The sequence below is a fragment of the Myotis yumanensis genome, unplaced genomic scaffold (assembly GCF_028538775.1).
Source record: "Myotis yumanensis isolate MYYU_CA2020_CCGP unplaced genomic scaffold, mMyoYum1.0.hap1 SCAF_6, whole genome shotgun sequence".
Lineage (NCBI taxonomy): Eukaryota > Metazoa > Chordata > Mammalia > Chiroptera > Vespertilionidae > Myotis > Myotis yumanensis.
This window is the reverse complement of record NW_027223757.1, coordinates 18,348,110-18,368,967: the sequence shown is the minus strand read 5'-3', so window position 1 is coordinate 18,368,967 and position 20,858 is coordinate 18,348,110. Positions and strand designations below refer to the sequence as shown.

Genomic DNA, 20,858 nt, shown 5'->3' with positions numbered 1-20,858 from the left:
GGGGCTTGAACAAGCAAAGATTAAGTGGGCACAGTCATCTCTGCAGATTAATGTATGTGTATGTGGGTAGAACGGGAACTTCAGGAGGAAGATATTATTGGAGTGGAAGGTCAAAATGGGAAGTACTAGAAGTAAAGACCGTTTATGATGGGTTGGGACTAGGCCATGATATGGACACAGGCGATAAAGAAGCTACTATCAGCAGTGCAGACATCAAGTAGTGAGGGCCTTCGATTGGACAGTGCAGTGTGGGTGGAGTTGGCAAATGTGATCAGAGAAGGAGAGGGACAAATGAAAGAAGACAATAGTTTTAGGTCTGGTTGGTACTAGTTGACAGAATTTGGGTAGATGTGAAAGAGAAATAATAAAAGACAGTTTTCTTTTTAAATTTCCTCAAAATTTTATTTTTTTACAGCCAGCATAGCATATGAGTTTGATTTCTTATTTTTTGTCTTGGAATGAATTTGTCTGTGAGACTCATTTGTTTACTTTTTTATTTCCTACTTTTATAACTGCACGTAAGTTATCCTAAGTGGGAGTGAAAAATGAGGAGACAGTCCCATTTCTTTCGGTTCTTTTTAACCTTACTAAAAGTTTAACAAGACAGTTTGAAGCTTGTGGCCAGATTAAGCCTGTGGGTGGTCCTGGTATCACTCAGGAGAATCATCTGTGGGAAGGCTCTGGGTGTTCCAGCCTTGGCCTCTCTGCACCTGTGGTCACGGAACAGGAGTAACGTCAGATGGGAATGTTAGGCTTGTCGGTTGTGTTTCCTGGCTTGTAAACTGTTCTAGACTTCAACTGGTAGATGAACATAGCCTGCTATTTAACTCTAATTTTCTCTGTTTATGAAACAGATTTTTTTCTGTGAACATGCCCATTTACAATTAATTTTGCTCTACTTAAGAGACCATGTTCTATTTGGTAGCGAATTGCTTTCACTCTTGTCATCCAGGACATTGATTTGTTTAAGTTCATGACATTATATGCTTCCTTTATGGCTTCCTATGGTCTTGAAGTAAAATGACTGACCAAGTATAATGGATTTTGGTGTTTTCCTTTCATTTTCAGCATTTGGCGTGTGTATGCATGTAACAATGAGCATCAGAAAGTTGAAACATTTCATTTATGGGGTTGCTAAGTGTTCTTGGGGTCATTTTGGTTGGCTTTATGTGGCTTTTTACTGTACAGAGTTCAATGCTTTAAACACATAGTGCATTCTTTTCCTTCTTCAATAATTTATAAACTCTGAGTTTGTTGCATGCAGATCACATAATTGATTATAAATGAATAATGTGGGGAATATTCTTTATCTTTCTTACCCATCCCTGGAGCATACTGTAAAAGCCAGGCAGTCATAGAAGCTCAAGGATTTCTTCTTATTGATGTCTATAAATTACATTTTACTGCTTTTTCTGGGCAAAAGAGTGCACTCTCCTACAGTTCCTAGAACTGCCCTTCCGGTGTGTTTTCAAGGTTAATGCCGAGTCAAGCACTTCACAACTTCCCACTATGATCAGTACTACCACATGGGGGCTCTGGCAGCAGGCTGGGTTTCTTTGTGAACAGGGGTTTAATGTAAATAACTCATCTTTATAAAATCATTTTATTATACAATAAAGCATAGATGTAGAAAACTACACAAAATAAAACCCACGATTCACCGACCTTGTATGAGTTGCACACCACGCAGGTCAGGAAAGGGACTCAGCCAGTCTCTGAGAGGCTTCTAAGTGCTGCGTCCCAGTCACAACAGACTCATCTCCCTACCCCGACAGAGAACAATTAGCGTGAATTTTAGCGCTTGTTTGTTTTTTTCATTGTTCTTTTTCACTTACACATACATCCATAGGCGCTGTAGATTATTAGTCTTGTCTACTTTTAAAAATATGTGTGAAAGTCTCTTTTAATCTGTGAGTTTGTCCTCCATCCACTTCTCTTCCTCACGATGTATTTGCCAGGGAAGCCAGGCCCTTTGAGTTGTAGTTGTAGTTTTGCAGAGTCTGCATTGTACTGATTGCATACAAAGGTCCTCTTCAGTTCACGTTCTTCTCAGTTTTCTGCAAAATTGGCAACTAGTTCCCGAGTCAAGTCTTTCCTTTAGCAGTGCTGGAGGTGGCGCTTGGTGTGATTGCAGGGGGCGCGGAGGGACGGCTGGAGTATCCAGGCACAGCCTAGAGTTGCTATTCACAGGTTAAATTTCTCCTACTTCAGGGAAGCCGCAGCTCTACTCTTCAGACATTGCAATCAAGTCTACCCAGAATACCCATACTCTTTAAGGATAATTACCTTTACTTAGTGTCACTTGGTTATGGACTTTAATCCCATCTTCAAAATACCTTCACAGGGACACTTAGGTTAGTGTTTGATTGACTAATGGGTCTATAGCCTAGCCAAGTTCATACATCAAAAGGCCATCACAGATATCAAATGTATTATTGATTTAGATATTTTAATTAACATCTTTATAACATCATTATTACTAGGATTTGCTGATAGAGCTTTTGCACATATCACGCACTACTCTCAACATCTCTGTTGAATAAGCAGGTTCAAATTGCTGTTCCCATGTTTAGAAGAAAAGGTGGAGATGTGAGAAGTATAGTAGCCCCCCTTTATTCACAGGTTTGCTTTCCATAGTTTCAGTGACCCAAGGTCACCTGAGGTTTGGAAATATTAAATGGAATTTTTTTTTTTAATAAACAACTGATAAGTTTTAAATTGAATGCCACTCTAAGTAGCATTATGAAATCTTGGACCAGCCTTCTCCATCCTGCCCAGGATGTGAATGATCCCTTTGTTCAGCATATCCACGCTGTATATGCTACCCACCCATTAGTCTCTTAGTAACTGTCTCAGTTACCAGATTGACTTTAGTGGTATCGCAGTGCTTGTGTTCAGTTAAACCTTATTTTACTTAATAATGGCCCCAAAGTGCAAGAGTAGTGATGCTTCAGATATGCCAAAGAGAAGATATAAGGTACTTGCTTTAAGTGGAAAGGGGAAAGTTCTGAACCTTACAAGGAAAGAAAAAAAAATCACATGCTGAGGTTGCTAAGATGCATGCATGCTAAGACTCAATCTTCTGTCCATGAAATTGTGAAGAAGGAAAAAGAAATTCATGCTGCTTTTGCAGTCTCAACTTAAACTGCAAATGTTGTGACCACGAGGCGTGACAAGGGCTTTGTTACGATGGAAAAGGCATTAATCCTCAGTAACTACTTTGGTGAACTTACTATTATCAGTTTAGTCTAATGATTCCTAGAGGAATACTATTTTCTTATTCAGTGCTTAATCTTTTGAAATAAATGTAATTTCTAGCAGGTGTAAGTTAGTGTTTTTTTTTTTCCTAAAATATAATGTTTCTAAGCCTTTAAGTTTGCCATCACACCCCTACATGTATCTAAAATGCTTCAATTTAATTGTTCAGTAAAGATGATGATGATAGCTGTGTTATCTCTGTGACAGAGAAAAAATGCACGTGGCAGACAAGCCCTGGTAAGGAACCTCATGTCCTTGGGCTTAATATGGCTGGATTGTTGTATGATTCACTTCAACTTCACATAATTATAGTATACAAATTTACTTTGGGATTCGTTTTGGAAAAAATGACAAGTACTGACAAATCAGATGCCATCCTCATGCTATTAAACAGGAACCTAAATACCCATCATACAGAACAGTCTCTTTCCAGTCTCTCCCACTCTAAGAGGACGTAGGAGTTACATATCATTATTTGCTCAGGAAAAGCAGTGAAAAATAACTAAAACAATAAATGTGATTTAATTTTTTCCCCTTCAAGTCAGTAGAGTGAAATAATCTCTGAAAGTGTTCTAAGTGCCACATTATTTAAGTTACAATTAAATTGCATTTATTTCTCAAGCTTAGAAAAGAGAAGATGAAATAAACTGTACCAAATTCTAACCATACCATATTAACTTTGAGGATTTTAAGCTGAAAGTAATAGAAAGCTAAATGTGTTCTGACACTTAACAGGAAGTCCAGAAAGCAGGACTTGCTGACAACATTTCAGACACTTTATCAAGAACCTGCTTCTGTCTTCATCTTGACCTGCCCTCCTTAGCATTTAGGCAGGGTGAGACAAAGAAAAGGAGATCCACTGTGCCTTCCCTAGAAGCAAGAAAATCTGGAAATGATGGCCTATTCCTGACAAATCTCATTGGCCAGAATCAGGGCACACACCCATTTTTAGACCTTTTCCTGTTAATGGGAATAGGACTGCTATGATTGTTTTTGATCAAGGTGTCTAGGGTGGTGGTTCCCAAACTTTTTTTGGCCATGCCCCACCTAAGCATCTCTAAAATCCTGATGCCCCCTCTGTGACATATAATTCTTACTTTTCAAAAAGTGAACTCCTACTCACATGGAAGAAGCCTAAAAGGCCATAACTTGGTCTAAGAAAGCTTCCAAAGAACATGGCATCCATGAAAGAGAAAAATAAAAGAACGAAAGGACAGTTGAAGTACTGAGGAAGAAATCACTAAGAAATTGTTTAAAAAATAATAATATGAAGTGATATGAAAAAAGTAGCAAATAAAGTTTCAAAACATATAATAGAGAACTGAAATGCATAACTATGTCGCAATACATATTTATATACTGTATATGAGGCCCCTAGAACCATAAGAAATGCAAAAAATTCATTGTTAACTCATTCTTGAATTGCCCCCCTTAAAAATCAAATTGCCCCCCTGTGGGTCATGTGCCCCACATTGGGTACCACTGGTTTAGGGCTATAATATCTTGATGCATAACCTAGAGATCTTATTAAAATGCAGATTTTGATTTAGTAGGTCTAGGGTGACCTGTAGACTTTGCATTTGTGAAACTCCGACAGGGGATCCTGATGCTACTAGTCTGTAAGTTGCAAAGGGTTTGGTTAATAATCTGGTTATAATAGATGTTGGGAATTAACCAATATTACCATTACACTACTTTATGCCAGAAACTGAACTAGTCAAATAAACACTGCATACATCCTTCATGATGAAGCTTAGTTGATTTAATGGAGAGTTGATAATACTTAGGGATTTCAATGACTTGCCAGGGTTACTTGGTAAGTGATAAGTGTCTGCAACCCATGCTGTACATAGACAAAGTAGGTAAGAAAGCATGATAAGGATCTGGGGAGGGTGCGGGGAGGGGGGAAACACAAGTTGCTAAGTTATAATCCTTGGATCATATACTTTTTGTGATTTATTTCTCAGAGTTAGGGTTATTTGCAATGGAAAAAAATCATATAAAATCTCAAAGCACGATAAAGAACCTGAAACTGAAAACTAAAGGCAGAAAACTATATGCAAACGTTACTGCATAGGGGAGACTTACCTTAGCTTTTAGTGCCTTCTTCTTTATTGCCCACTCAACTAAAATGATAGCTTGTAGTACGGCAAGGATCTCTTATTTTGGATTATAAAAGAAAAAGTTATTATTTTTGACTTCTGAAATGTGCATGTTATTGCTATATTTAACTAATGCATTACTAGAAGTTGAGTAAATAAAAAATGTCTATATAGTAGATTATATGTTCTCATTGGTACAATGCATTGATTTAGGCTCAACAACAAACAATTTTTTGGGCTGGACATACTAGTACGATACCAATAAAAACAGCAGCTTTGGTTCAGTTTAGAAGAAATACTGCTGGATTTTGTGTCATCAAACCTGCTAAAATTCTGTGGGGCTACATAGACATTTTCCTACTCATTTAGGAACAAGAATAATTTATCACAGATATTGGTTGCTAAGATGCTTCAGATTTATGGGGATGTTAAGAACCTGTTTTTTTAAAGATTGGTTTCTGTTTGCAGAGACGAAATGGAGAAGATATACCAGTAGCCCAGACGAAGAACATCAATCACCGACGGTTTGCTGCTTCCTTTAGATTGCAAGAAGTGACAAAAACCGACCAGGATCTGTACCGCTGCGTCACTCAGTCTGAACTAGGTTCTGGTGTGTCCAATTTTGCCCAGCTTATTGTGAGAGGTAAAGTAAAATTGTTTTCACTGCATGAACTTGCATGGTTTCATTAGACCAAAAGCAACATAGCGAATGTTGGATTGATTTTTAAGCCTACTTCTCTTCATTTCAAGTTACTATAAAATTGTCTTGTTATGTAATTTCAGATAGTTAAGGCTGTAAGTTGTACAGTTTGTCAAACACGTTTTGAATAAGTGTTTTCATCGACTGGAATTTCCTTTGAAATATTCTTCTCAGAGCCGGCCATATAAAACACTTGATTTCATGTCGCCATCATCTGGTTTGCATTTTAACTTAAGATTCATATTTCCTTTTTATAACAGCTACACAGATATTATAGTTGTTCTTCAAAGCATTGTGGCAATGAGGCCAAGTTCAAAGTTTCTGTCTCCATGTAAATCTGTGAATTTTACCCATGTCACAACCCAGTGGTGGATGCTCATTAATTCTGGCCCCTGTAGAATCTTAGAGTTAGACTTGCTAAGAGGTCCTCATTAATATTCTTGAATACAAAGGTTACTAGAGAAATTGTGAGGGATTATGACAAATGAGTACATATCTGAGGTGAATACTGGAAAAATAAGTACAAGTACATAATGTGTTATCACATTTATTCAAAATGTTCTTAGTCCATTTTATTCCATACACTGTTATATGTTGTAGAGATATGACTGTAAAAAAACAAAGTCCATGCACATATGGAATTTACCCATTGAGGTATGTTAGGCACACTATAGAGAAGATACTGAAATTTTAGTATGGTGGCATGCGTGATGAACAATAAACATAGAAAATGATAGGGATTTATATTTTAGCTGAGGTCTGGAAGGCCTCTTTGAGAGGTGACAACTGAGCTGAAATCTTTAAAAAAAAATGAGGATGTTTGTCACGTGAAACTTGAGAAAATGCAGGTTGTTCAATAGACTATCAAGCATCAATCAATAACAACTCAAGTGAAAATAATGATAAATTATGCAAGTCTTGTCAAGGAGAAGTCTGCCAGATCCTAACAAAAACATCTAAACTGGACTGAGGTTTATCAGAGGTGTCAGGGAAAGGCCTTCATAAAATAAGTTTTCTTTGAAATAGGATCCGAATGTTGAGAATGTTGAGAAAAGCTGCCCAAGTGAGGAATGAGGATGTGGGGTCAGGGGTAAGAGAGAGAAGTGCCATCAGACAGGGAGCAAGGCCTGTGTCAAAGCCCCAGGGTGCAAAGGAGAACATGAGCTCCATCCGTCTTCAAGTGAATAGGTTTTATCATGCTTGACATCAAATGTCTTTACATACATCATTTCATTTTCAGATTTGCTTGATTTTAATACTGTGACCTTTAATACTTTTAGAAGGAAAATCATGAAGTTCAGACTATTTTATAATTGCCCAGAGCCACAATGATCTAATAATTGTGCCAGAATTTATTCCCATGTTTCTAGACTCCTGGTGCCGGGCACATTCTTTTCCACCACAGCTTTAGCTCAGTAACATCACTAAGTAATGCTGTTCACCTATAATAAGGCTTTGGCCTTGGCAGATTCTATAGCTCATCAATAAAAAAGTTTATAGATTGATAGGACTCTATTTTCAGTGAAACTTCTCTCATGTCTCCAGAGTCAGCTCACATCACCTGCTTGAAGGTTATGAAATCACAGCCCCAGTTAATTGAATAATAAGGAAATATGATAATATTTGACTCCAGGGTTCAGGTAGAAAGACAGTTTATCTTCTGTTCATACATTCTTGTGTATTCATCTTTGTTGAGCTTCATTCCAGCATCCGTCACACCTAAGCTTACTTTTCCCTCCTTTATTTTTATTGTTAACACTATTACAGATGTCCCAATCCCTCCCTTTGCCCACCTCACCCTCCCCCACTTCCCTCTAGCCATCACCATGCTGTTGTCCATGTGAATGGGTTATGCATATATGTTCTTTGGTTAATCCCTTCACTTTCTTTCATCAAATCCCCTCTGACAACTATCAGTCTGTCCCTTGTATTCATGCCTCTAAACCAGTGGTTCTCAACCTTCCTAATGCCGCGACCCTTTAATACAGTTCCTCATGTTGTGGTGACCCCCAACCATAAAATTATTTTCATTGCTGCTTCATAACTTTAATTTTGCTACTGTTATGAGTCGTAATGTAAATATCTGATATGCTGTGTGTGTTTTCCGATGGTCGCGACCCACAGGTTGAGAACCGCTGCGAGTCTAAACCTTCTGTTGAAAGCCTGACGGTACACCTGGGCAGTCTTCACAGTGTTTCGTCTGCTGGGGATATGGGAAGGTGGGCGTGCTCTTGTTTCATGTTGCTCTCTGTATCTGCGTGGCAGTGAATGTTCATTCATTATGCAGCCACTGACGGAGATGCGGGTCTTAATAGTGCAGCTGGAGTGTTTTTCAGTACCTCACGTTTATATATACACGTAATTGGTTTCTGAGGAAATGGCCCTGTGATGTATTAAACAGCTTATAGCAGCAGAGTTGAAGTGTTTTATCCAGGGGCATCCTTTGTAGATATAATTTCTTCTTTCATATATTGTTTATTTTAAGAGATTTATTTTGTCATTACTAGAAATTCCTTGTATGTCTGAATCAACAAGTAGATTTTATTAAAGCTTGCTTTTGTTTGTTGTTGTTTTTAACCTGGAGAAGGCATTGTAGCTATTTTAGGAGTGTTACCTGAGGAATGAATAATTTTTTCAATAAAATGTATAAGTGGAGAATTCTGAATTTCATAGAAAATTATGGTTTTCCCCCTTTCCTTTATTTTTGTTTTTTAAAAAGAAAGTCCTGCCATTTAACATATATTTCACTTTTGATTTTATATTTTACCTGTTATGTTAAAATATGATGGTGCTTTGAATGTGTTATCTCCGAGTCTGCTAGCATTTTAGAGACATATTTTGTTAGTTCTGGCAGTTTTAGTTTTTTTTAATAACATTTTTTATTTGTTATATATCTAATATTTACAGGTGATACTTTTCTTGCTGTTGTATTTGAAAGCTAATATAGAGCCATATATTTTCTTGTTTGTCCTGATAACCAAGTAAATATTGCTAATCAAAAAAAAGCACATGCTTTGGGGGTCAGCTGTCCTGGTATTGAAATAGTGCTGAGAATTAACTATGTTGACAGGTCCTGTCTCTCATCGGCACTTTCAAAACTGACATCCTGTTACGTGGATAAAAAAGATGGTAATTTTAAGGGAAATTTTGGGAGCAGTGATATGAATAGTCTTTAATAAGAACTGGCATAGTATTGCCTGTTGTCAAAGATGACCCAAGGGTAAGAGTTGATTAGTGTATTTTCTCCTAAACTAAAAGTGACAGGGCATGCTTAAGGCTTTTTTCTTTTCTTTTTTTTTTTTTTTGGTTACTGTTTGTTATAAATGAAAATTTTACTGCAAAATTCTCATGTTGAAGAGCATTGATCTGCGTTCCCGCAGCTAGAGGTAGAAAAAAAAGTATACTGAAATAGAATTTACTTTATCATGACTTTAGCATCGCTCCGGATCGTTTTGAGTAATGATAACATCTTCAGCTTGTGGAAGCCAATCTTTATTGACAAAGAAGTTTTTACAGAGATGAGATGGAGAGCAGATGGTTTTGCTCCATGTTCCTAGAAAATGGAAGTGTAAAAATGTGAAATTCAGGTTGAAATGGTGTTTACAAACTTTAAACCAAAACCACCAACTTTATATTCTGAGTTATGCTAGAGATTCTCATTGGTTCCCTTATTTGCAATCTTCTTTCTCTTTTACCTGCCTGAATTAAAGACCCACTTACATTTCTAACACAGTAAACTTCTATAAAAGTATCTGATTGCCATGACTGACAAATTCTATTCCCAGTTATTAGCTATGCTTTATATCTATTATCTTTTTCTGTAAAATTCCAATTATATTTTAAGTCATTTAATGTCAAAGGCATAGTTTTTGTTTGTTTTTTGGTCTTTGTTGCTGGTTTGATTTTTAAATTTTAATGTCAACTATTAGCCATATCAAAATGCTCTGAACATAAGTATTGTTAATATTTTTATGTATTTTTAATGAGTATCAGTGACCTTTAGCTGTAAAGTAAATGTCAATTTATCCAGCCTTACTCAGTGTAGCTGGATCTGTAAAACAAATTCTGGTGTTTAAAATCATGAAGAACTGAATTGTTGTTGACCCTCACCTTTGTAAAACAATGCCATCTAGCTTACAAATAAGGGTGTTTACTGACTTCTATAACTGGAAGGTCAGAGATAGGCCTCAGGGTCGCTTCATTTAGTCCTGAAAGATCTTCCAGTTCTTCACTCATCAGTCCATGGTTTTGGGTTCTTTCCTAAGCTAGAGTTACGATCATGGGTAGCAATATGGATATCTACTTCCTTGGTCACATCCATTTGGATTTGACGTTACTAATTCCCACAAGTTTCAGAAAATTACATGGATGCATATAGAGAGACAACTAGAATGTCCGGTGGAGAACTTTCGCATAAATAATGTTAGTGGGCGTTATTAACTCTAGTCAAAGAAGATTGGAACTGAGGAAGTATTTCATAAGAAGATACAACTTAACCTTGAAAGACATACAGAGTTTGGAATGTGGGAGAAGGGTGTTATCATAATAAGTCAGGTAACAGTATGGAGTGGGATCATAGCTTATGTGATGAATGGTGAGGTGTTACTAGAACCAGTTGCCTAGTACCAGTTATTCACCACACATGTATGTGAAATAGGAAAGAAGTTCAAACTCACACTAGGTTTGCAGTTGAACTTTTTAAATTGTGCTCTTATTATAAAGATTTATAGTTCATGTTCCATCAGAACCAGCCTAGTTCATGTTTGTTTGCTCCAATGCCTAGTACAACTTTATGTAAAGACATTTATACTTTTCTGCCCTAGATGGTTTGGCTCAGTGGACAGTGTCTGTCTGTGGACTGAAGAGTCCTGGGTTCGATTCCAGTCAAGGGCACATACCAGGGTTGCAGGCTCAATTTCCAGTGTAGGATTATCTCTCATCTTTGATGTTTCTATCTCTCTCCCTTCCTCTCTGAAATAAATAAAAATATATATTTAAAAAAAGACACTTACACTTTTCTAAAAATTAATAAATAAAACTGTTTAGTTGAAGCCAGAGCTGTGGGGCTGACTCTAAAAGACTTAGGGAATGGATGATGACGCACACATCCTACTTATCCACAGATTGGGTGAGGATTGCTGACATACAGGAAAAGACAATGGCAACATTTTTGGACTCTCTTTCCTTTTTAGTATAAACTAGAAAAGGTTACTTAAATTAATATAATTTTTTTCGCTGGAAAAATAATCTTTTAAAAATATATATATTTTTATTGATTTAAGAGAGGGCAAGGGAGATAGAAACCTCAATGATGAGAGAGAATCATTGACTGGCTTCCTCCTGCATGCCCCACACTGGGTAAGAGACCACAACCTGGGCATTTGCCCTAATCAGGAATCGAACCATGACCTCCTGGTTCATAGGTCCATGCTCAGCCACTGAGCCACACTGGATGGGCAAATAATCTTGATTTAATCAGTATGTTGTATTCTAGTCTTTTTGTATATGCCAGCTAAAAATCAGGTCTGAATATTTTATTTTAATATTTTTATATTAGAAGTAAGGACATATAGAAAGTGGAAGATATGACATACTTTACTGATGCTTTTGTTAGTTGGTGGTTAAAGGCCATGGAATTTCTCGTTTGAATCCTTCAGCGATCTGCTTAATATCTCACACCATTGATTTTTAACTTGTTTTCATAGCACAGCTGCCAGACTCACGAATTCATATAAAGATCCTTTTTTCTTAATGGTGACTGAAAGATAACTTTTTTTGGCTTCTATTGTGAAAACTAGTCAACTTGACAGGAAATTTGGTGTTATCTGGGAGAATTCCATTTAAACCCCTATGTTTCATGAAGTCTGAACTATCATGAAAGTCTAGGAACACCTGGGTAAAACACATAATAGTTTTCTCCAACTTCCTCTGCACAATTAGAAAAGCACATGCAGTCAGTCAGGAGATAGTAGAGGTCTCTAATTCGGAGGAGACGCCAAACATTGCATATCTAAAAATTTTACTTTGCTACCCTTGAATATGATAAAAGAAACATTTGGAGTCTCCTCTCATTCATAGTAGCTACTTGTAATGCAAGTGATTCAATGTATGAGATGTCTGGTACATTTTTAAATTCTAAATGAGCAAAAGGATACTAGGTGTCCTTATTTTAGATAGTGCATTATTAATAAAACTGTTCTGTCCACTGTTGTACATCATTCCAAACACCTTTTACTGTTAATTTTCTCCACCTCTTAATTCCCTTATGCTACTTTATAAACATGGTAGAATGCAGCACTTGTTTTGCCTGCATGGTTATTTTCCTGTTATGTATTCTCTGTTTGCTTTAAAAATAAGAAATGCAACAGGAGTTCTTTCCCAAAGGACATCTGATTGTATTTGCGTAGGCGATTCATGTGTAGAGCTCTACATAATGTTTAGCAGTTGAGGTGCTTGTCTGTTTTTGGAGTGAATCTTTGGGGAGTTTGCTTTTGTTGGAGCTCTCTTTTTAAGAATTTGAGAAGGATCAAAGAAGAAGCAGAGTGATTTGCATGCCAGATATTCTTTCTGTTGAACTGTCGGGAATTTGATTTCAGAACAATTAGCATACTTTACTCTCCTTCTGCACCTCTCAATTCAGTTCTCTTGGAGTTTGAGCAAATGAAATTTGGGCCCACTTCTTCAAAAAGGCTTATGTCAACTTCTCAGACTAACAGTGTTTATTTAATTTATATTTCCTTCCTCACTCGCTGTTATTTTTTCCTTACCCCAATCCAAAAAAAGGGAATAAGAAAATCAATTTGCAACTTCATTGGAAAATCAGCTGCAGCCTTTATTGAATACTTAAAATGGCAAGTAATAGGCACTAGGAAATTACAAAGAAAGGGCAGACATAGTCACAGCTTTCAAGCAATTTATAATTTAATTATTGCATAGGAAAGTAGAATTATTGAATTTGTGGCACAGAGCTTTGATTTTGATTTTGGTAGCATTTTCAATTCCATAAAATGAAAATACCTACCGAAGGATCTACTCTATTAAAACCCTTTATTAAGCACTAATTTTATAAATAATGTTGTATGGTGAGATCCCTATAGAATGCTAAACAGAAGCTCTCTGATTGATTATAGTGTTTAGTGGTACAATGAGTAAAGATGTGACATGTGTTGTGGTGGGATATTATTTCATTAGCTGTAGTTCTTGAGTTTCTCCCTCCATCTTCTAGAGCAGTAGTTCGCAACCTTGGCTGCACATTAGAATCACCTGGGAATCTTTTTAAAATCCTGATTTCTGGGCCTCATCCTCCGGAAATTCCGTTTCTTTGTTACTAATGTTGTGGCCCCACACCATAACAAAGAAACAGAATTTCCGGAGGATGAGGCCCAGAAATCAGGATTTTAAAAAGATTCCCAGGTGATTCTAATGTGCAGCCAAGGTTGAGAACCACTGTTCTAGAGAGTCAATAATAACATACTTCCCTATCAATGTATGACTAACAGATGTGTTTGTGTTTTTGCGATTAGCATACACTATTTGCCATTTAGATGGTCACATCTTTTTAAAAGCCTGCTAACCCCCATTCTATTTACTAGTAAAATATCTTCAGAAACTTGACTTAGTACAAACTAGGGCATACACAAAAAATAGAAAACACTCAGAAATGTCAGTTATAAGTCAAATGTTACTTAAATCAGTCAAAATCAACTTGTTCAATAACGTTTATCATTTTACCACTGAAAGAACTTCTCTTTCCTTTTGGGTTAATATAATTCACGTTATTTTTGTCTAAGATACATTTAGTCTAGTAGAAATAAAAACAATCATAAGGTCAACACAAATAAGTGCAGATAAACATATCTTGTTAGTCCTCAGCATGGATTGTGTTTAGTTCATAGATATTAATGTGTTTTGTTTTTTTTATAAAAGTTCTACCATTGTAGTGTTAAAAGTGAGGATTTGAGGAGTAAAAGTGAGAACTGGACAGAGTTTAAATTATTGTAGGAAAATTTGGGCAGCTTTTATCAATTCTAAATTCATGACAAAAGTTAACTTTGTTTTTTACTCTTTATTTTCTGCTTCCTGAGCCCTAAGCTAGCATCTATATATAGCTATCTTTATGCTGTATTGCACAGTTTGGAAGCATATTTACTTGTGATGTCACAGAGTCTGTCTTTGTGTTAAAACAAAGAAACAACAAATAAGTAATTACCTGTACCCTTTTGAGAAGAAGTTTTACCCACATGGTTATTTACATCTTCTTACTTTCCATTGGCATTTTCTTTCATCTCTATATGCATATGGAGGAAAGCATTGCTACTCTCATGTTAACGTGTTACCTCCTCCACCAGCTTCCCTTAACATTAAGAAAAAAAATATCAAAGCTCCTCCCTGTCCAAAGGGCCTTAAATGAAATTTTTTCTGGGTTCTACCTAAAGTTTATTTTCTATCACTCGCCTCCCTTCACCCACCACAGGCGTCCTGACCCTTCTAACCATACGCCTGCCTTAGGGCCTGTCCACTTGCTGTTTACTGCACCCATACTTCCTTTTTTTCTCAATTACATGCATGCTTTCACATTCTTATTTCATTTAGATTTTCCCTCATTTCCCCCCAGAATACCTAAAGACCAAATGATAGTTATTTTCTATTATAAAAGAGAATTTATTGATTTTGGTTTACTATTTTTTCTCTCTATTTAGCTCTAAACTTTCAAAAGCTCTTTGTATAATGCCTACTCTTAGTATGTACCAAACAGTATTTGCACAAGACATAGGTCTCAAATATTTTTGTATTGTTTGGTGAGATACAACAAATAGAAATATGTGTTAACTGCATCCTTCATTTGTCCAAATTTCATTGCATATCCTCAGAATGCCCAGCCTTTTTTTTTAACCTTTACTGCCATAACTTTCATCCATGTAACCATCTCCTTTGTCCCGTACTTCTGTAAAAAGCCTCCTCACTGGTCTACCCACATCAGTGCTTACTTCCTTCATGTCACTCTTCACACAGCAGCAGGCCGAGCATATTACACAAAGTAAGCTGACCCTGCTCGGCTGGCTCTCCTGGCTTCCTGTCCATGCAATATAAATTCCGGATGTCTCACCAAGTTTCCAAGGACTATCTTCTTCTCTCTTTGCCCTCTATTCTGGTCCTTTGTGGGACTCTCCTTTGCTCACCTAGCTCTATCAACACTGGCTTTCTTTCACTTGCTTTAATACACCATGCTCTTTTCTTCCTTAGGGATTCAGCTTTTTCTGCCTGCCCTGTGTTTCCTTACCAGCCTTCAAAATAATCCTGTATCTGCCTCCGCCACTACATTGACCAAGTCAATTGACCTTTTGCTTGTTCACTATTGTGTCTCTGTAGGCAGCAGATGGCCAACATCCAATCAAGTCATTGTTGCTAAAGAAACAAAAACATGACGGATTGTAAAGTGCCATGTGAATGGCACGGACTTAATGTGTAGAGCAGAGTAGGGTAGCCTCATTACTGCCTTGAGTGGTCAGGGAATATATTGAGAAGGTAAAATTTTGTCTTACCATTGAAGGGTGGGTAGGATTTAGATACTTGAAGATATGTAAAGAACATTCCCAGCGGAGGGCATGGCATGCGCAAACACATGTTCTTGTGGACTAGTATTAAATATCGACTATAACACAGTGTTTTCTAGGGAAGAAGTCTGAGATGAGTCTGAAAGTGTACTTTGAGGCTGACTGTGCAGCAATGGGAATGCCAGACTAAGGAATACAGGGTTCCCCCCGATACCCCGCTATTGAAAGTAGAGCATTCCTATGAAAACTTTCCTAAGCTGAAATGGTGTAAAGAGAAAAAGCAATTAAAATTAATTTACATAGAAAAACTTTTCATCATTCTCAGAATGAAAATTCAGCACACATGCAAATGTCTTTATTTCCTTCATTATGATTAAAATGCTGAATTCTGTCCAGCTTTGTGCTGATTGTAATACCCTTATGAGGTCTTCTGATACATCTTTAATCTTTACTGTTGAAAGTATTACATATGTCCCCTTGTTCCCCCCATTGACCTCTTCCAGCCCTCCTGATACATCTTTCTAATGGATGCACAATATAAATTGAGATAAAGCACAGATTCTCACCGACTATTGCACTTGGTGCTGAGATGCAGAGTGTGGTTCCAGGGAAGGGGCCACTCCGGCTGATGAGGTGCTACTGCCTGTAACAAAGGCTCACTGTAAACAAGCACTGAATCCTATTTTGGCTTTTTGCCTTGCTTCATAAAAGCAAAAATCCTCTTGTGATTTCTTTCAGTTAGTGAAAACAGTAATGTTGGTCTTTCTTAAAAATGAAGTGGTATTTTTAAATTTACAAAATGCCTCTATTATGTCTCAGTAAAGCTGGAAAATATATATATTTTAAAAAGTGAAGTGGTGTAATGTGAACGTTTGAAAAGCCGGGGATATCTGTATACATTTATTGTGTGATTTGATGTGGGAGCTTCTGGGAGTCTTATGAAAGGGTATTCATGTCTTCATGTGTCTCAGAAAACCTGGATGGGAGATGGTTTGGAGAATGAGCTTATAGGGAGTAAGTTTGAGATGGTGATGAATCCTTGAGAGGGGTTGTGGTAGAAGGAGCATGTGAAGGCTGAGAGATTATAGTGGACATATTTTTAAGAACATGGTGAAATGATAGGAGCAGTCACCTGGGATATTAGGTGAAATATGATATTATGGACAGAAATTTGGAAGACGTAGAAGAACTTATTTGAGAGCATAGATGGTCATTTCAGTTGTAAACTCTTGATTGGGGGTGCTAAAGACAGGTTTAAAATCTTTCGGCATGTGAAAAAAGCTTCAACTAATTGTAGAGTATTAAATAGAGATTCAACACAAGATAAATTAAACAATAGGGACATAGTGCATTGTATTTTGTGAGCTTTCATTTCATAGACTTTAGCCAATATTATTAGAATTTGTTATTTTGTCAAACCGAGAATAAAAGCATTTGTATTCAATTAAATGGGATTTTTAAAAGAAGGCCTTGGCATGGTTAAATGTCCTTTCTTCTATATTTCTGAGATTATTCACATATAAAACCACATGATGCTTTATGTACATTCCTGGTTGAATGCCAGACTAACTGTTAAGTGGAAATCTTTTTTCTATTCTCTCTAAAAACTTTTTACATCATAAAAATAAGACATTCTCTCTAAAGACTTCTTCACTTTCTTTGCTCTTCAGAATTTGATCGCCCCTGGTAATAATGCTCCTAGACATGTCTTTTTCTTACATCAATTTTACAAAGCATTGGGAGGAGGGGGATTTTTTTCTAAGCCTTTTGGCCAACAGCATTTCTCAGTCCTCAAAGAATGCCATTCACTGCAGCAGGTGATTTAAACATGTTTACTTAAGGGTCCATAAAGAGTTCCCACCTGATAGACTTTTTCTATGTTAAAACTCCACTAGGGTTGACATTTCTTCTTATTGTGTAAGATTATTAAAAAAGTAGTTACTATAACTGGATTGGTTGATGCATGGTAATGATGGAAACAGGATGCTTGGGATGCAACATGGATTGTAGAGATGCAAAATGTCAGAGAAGCCATCTATTAAAGAGAATTTGAATTAGAAACTGAATCCCAGTCTGCCACTGGGAACATTTTGATCAGTTTGATTTATTAAACTTTTATAACAGCATTCAGATGGAGTAGAGTTAAGACCCTTCAGTCTTAGATAGTTTATGACAGACCAACACTGTGTAATTGGTATCATTTTTGAAGGTCCTCTTAGCAATAAGTGAAAAAGTAAAAAATAGATGGATAAGAGGTTTATTTTACACGACACTTTTCGCAAATATTCTTGCATCTCACTTTAAATTTCTCTTCTGTTAGCACTGTTTCAAGGATAAACTCCCGTTTTGTAATTTCAACATGCTATTAGCACCTTAAGTTTTCATTTTCACTATCACACGTATTTTGAAACTAATGGATTTCAGATGGAAATATTGCATTTACATACAGTCACAGGCTATCTTTTCTCTTTGTTGATTTACCTTTGCACTCAGAGGCATCTATGTCTATTTGTGTCTAAGTCTGTGTTTCTGAGTTTTAACAATAAATATTAAAATTGAAATTCTAATGCAATTCTGAAGCCTAAGTTACTAAAACAAAGGAATGTATTTCTGTACAACTATTGAAATTTTATAACTTGGGTCTTTTAAAAATCATGTTTTAGCACCAGCAAGCATGAGTCGTCTTTTCAGAACAGTGGCTCCATAATAAAGAGAAATCACTTACTATTAGAAAGGCACTGGAGGTTAAAGGCATTACTGGTTCACACTTGGTTTTGCAGCCAGAGAGTGTACTTAGCTGTGAATCAGGAATGATGCAAAAGACAGATGAGACAGAGTTCAAGGAGCAGTAATGTGAGGGTCCAAGACCATCATTCCAAGCTGTCTCTGCAGTAATGATGGATGGTTTGGTGGCAAGAAGTAATACTACCAGATGATGAAAGATGCATCTCAGCATCTTGAGCAGGAGCATACTGCCTACCTGTTGGAGTTCTAGGGCGTAATGATTTCTGATTTGCAACCAAAAGGGTTTGCTGCATTTAGCAACCCAGATTTCTGGCAGCTGTGAAGGAAGCAAGTAGCATATCAAACACTCCTGCACATTGTGAATTTAATTACCTCATGTTTATGCATAGTAGTTGTTGACAGGATCTGGTAAGCTATGCTAATATGGAAGGTAATTTGTTACCTCCAGAAATCACTTTCCATGTGTCTTCTGATCATTATCATGAAACATGATAAATGATCTAGCCCATGAGGTATAAATGAAAATGAAATGGATAATTGGATTCTATGTCTAAATTGTGGCTGGAATAGTTGCAGCAATTATAATTGAATCTATCTCATAAAAATGCATTTGGCAATGTATTAGTGACCTTTTATAGCCTTGAACCTGTGGTGTTACAGGAAACTACTCTTAAGATGACTATTAAACGTTTATCACAGTTATTTTTTTTTAATTCTCTAACACCCTAGATTATCTCTTTTCTTGCTTTACTTGCCTAAGTTTTAAATTTATCTTGTTTATCGACAATGGGTTTAAAGAGTTTATACTGATAATCTTCTGATACTGAAAATAAAGTGTTGTTGCAGATGTCTTGATGGAATGGTTTAGGAATGGTACAAGATATAATTGAAATTGTTTTTATGAATACCTTTTATCATTAGTAGCACATGCTATTCTTGCTGATTTGTGTGTTTCCTTTGATTCTTAAAAGAGAGTGTCTCTGAAATACCAAATTCAAACAGCATTTGTTTTAAATATCATCAGACTTTTCTCTTTTCTCTCTCACTTCTCTTGCCTTTGACATAGTTATTATAAACAAAAACATTCTCAATTTATTTATTGATTTGATGAACATTTTTTAGTATTGTCTTGGGTGAATCATTGTTTTGTTGCTAATAAAAATGATTAAGAAGTAGCTATGGGAATATCTGGTCTTTCAATTAGAACATATTATAATTTCTTTATTTTGTACCTAGTCCTATAATTTCTTCCTCTCCTCGAGTTTCTGTCCGTGAGTGTCCTAAAAGCCAATAAAGTTTATGTTTATGCTTCTTCATTTTATTTCCAACTTAAAAAACAACTGTTCAATACACTGTATTCAGTTAATAACAAGTATAGGCACAATAAAAAAGGTATCTGGAAATGTGACCTTTTCCAATGATATATGTAAATAAGCAGGACTTGTTTCTTCTTGAATTTTTGTGCTTCAGATTTCCTTTATACATTGGTAATACGTTGGTAACAAAGGTTGCTTAGCACCAACTCATAAGCTTATTTAATAACTGAATGAAGTAATGGGATATAGATATGGTTAAGTCATTTATTCTCTTTCTAGTAAATATAAACTTAATAAAACAATATAAATAGTTAGTGAAATCTGTAATAAAACTACTCATTTATAATGCATTTATAATGTGCAAGGTGCTTTGATAAATGGTTAATAGATAGATAACGTGTATAACATTTCTTCTCTAGTTTCATGACAACCAGCTCTTATTATCCCCATTTTATCCACTGGGAAGCTCAGGCTATAGGTAGAATTGTTCGGATCACATGGCTCTAAGGGGCTGGCTCTGGACTGTAACCCAAAGCTGACTTCAGAGCTCATACTCTTTTCACCACCCTGGAAAATGTGTGCTATACACAAACTAAATAAGTTATATAGTGGCATTGGGGAAAAGCTGCTTGAAGCAAGATTTAAATAAGTAATGATGAGAAATAGATTTGTGTTTTTTGTCTTAAATTTTAATGACTCTAGCTACTATGCCACTATGATCATTTTATTGATACTTTAGAAATAATGCATTTACTTTAAATTTCTTGGCTACTGCCTTTAACTACATTCTGCTCTGACAAGTAACAATATAGCTATAACCTTTTTATAGCAATGATTTTTAAAGAGGAGCAGAAGATGCATGACCTTTAAGTCAAATATAGGATATTTGTTTTTAAATTGTTTTGTATTTTAAAAAAATTTTCTTTATTTTTTATTGAATTTGTTAGGGTGGTTTATCTATATATATAAAAGGCTAATATGCAAAGTGTCCCCTCGTGAGTTTGAGCAGGAGACAGGGTGTCTATCGCTTGCTACGATGTGCGCTGACCACCAGGGGGCGGTGCGGAACAAAGGAAGGCCCTGTCTGGTCTCCAGGGAAGGAAGGCCCTGGTTGGCAGACAGAAGGCTCCGATGGGCCCTGATTGCTGGCCAGGCCTAAGGTTCCTACCCGTGCATGAATTTC

At 36.4% G+C, this 20,858-nt stretch overlaps 1 protein-coding gene across 8 annotated transcripts in view; it reads left to right on the top strand.

The window, feature by feature from the left end:
* The window catches only part of PTPRK (protein tyrosine phosphatase receptor type K), a 480,914-nt gene that overhangs the window by 264,134 nt on the left and 195,922 nt on the right, over window positions 1-20,858 (top strand). For all 8 annotated transcript variants that reach the window (XM_070417651.1, XM_070417653.1, XM_070417650.1 and 5 more), the window contains exon 6: window positions 5,829-6,003. In XM_070417651.1, the coding sequence (XP_070273752.1) occupies window positions 5,829-6,003 (175 nt within the window). The remainder of the gene's footprint in view (window positions 1-5,828; window positions 6,004-20,858) is intronic.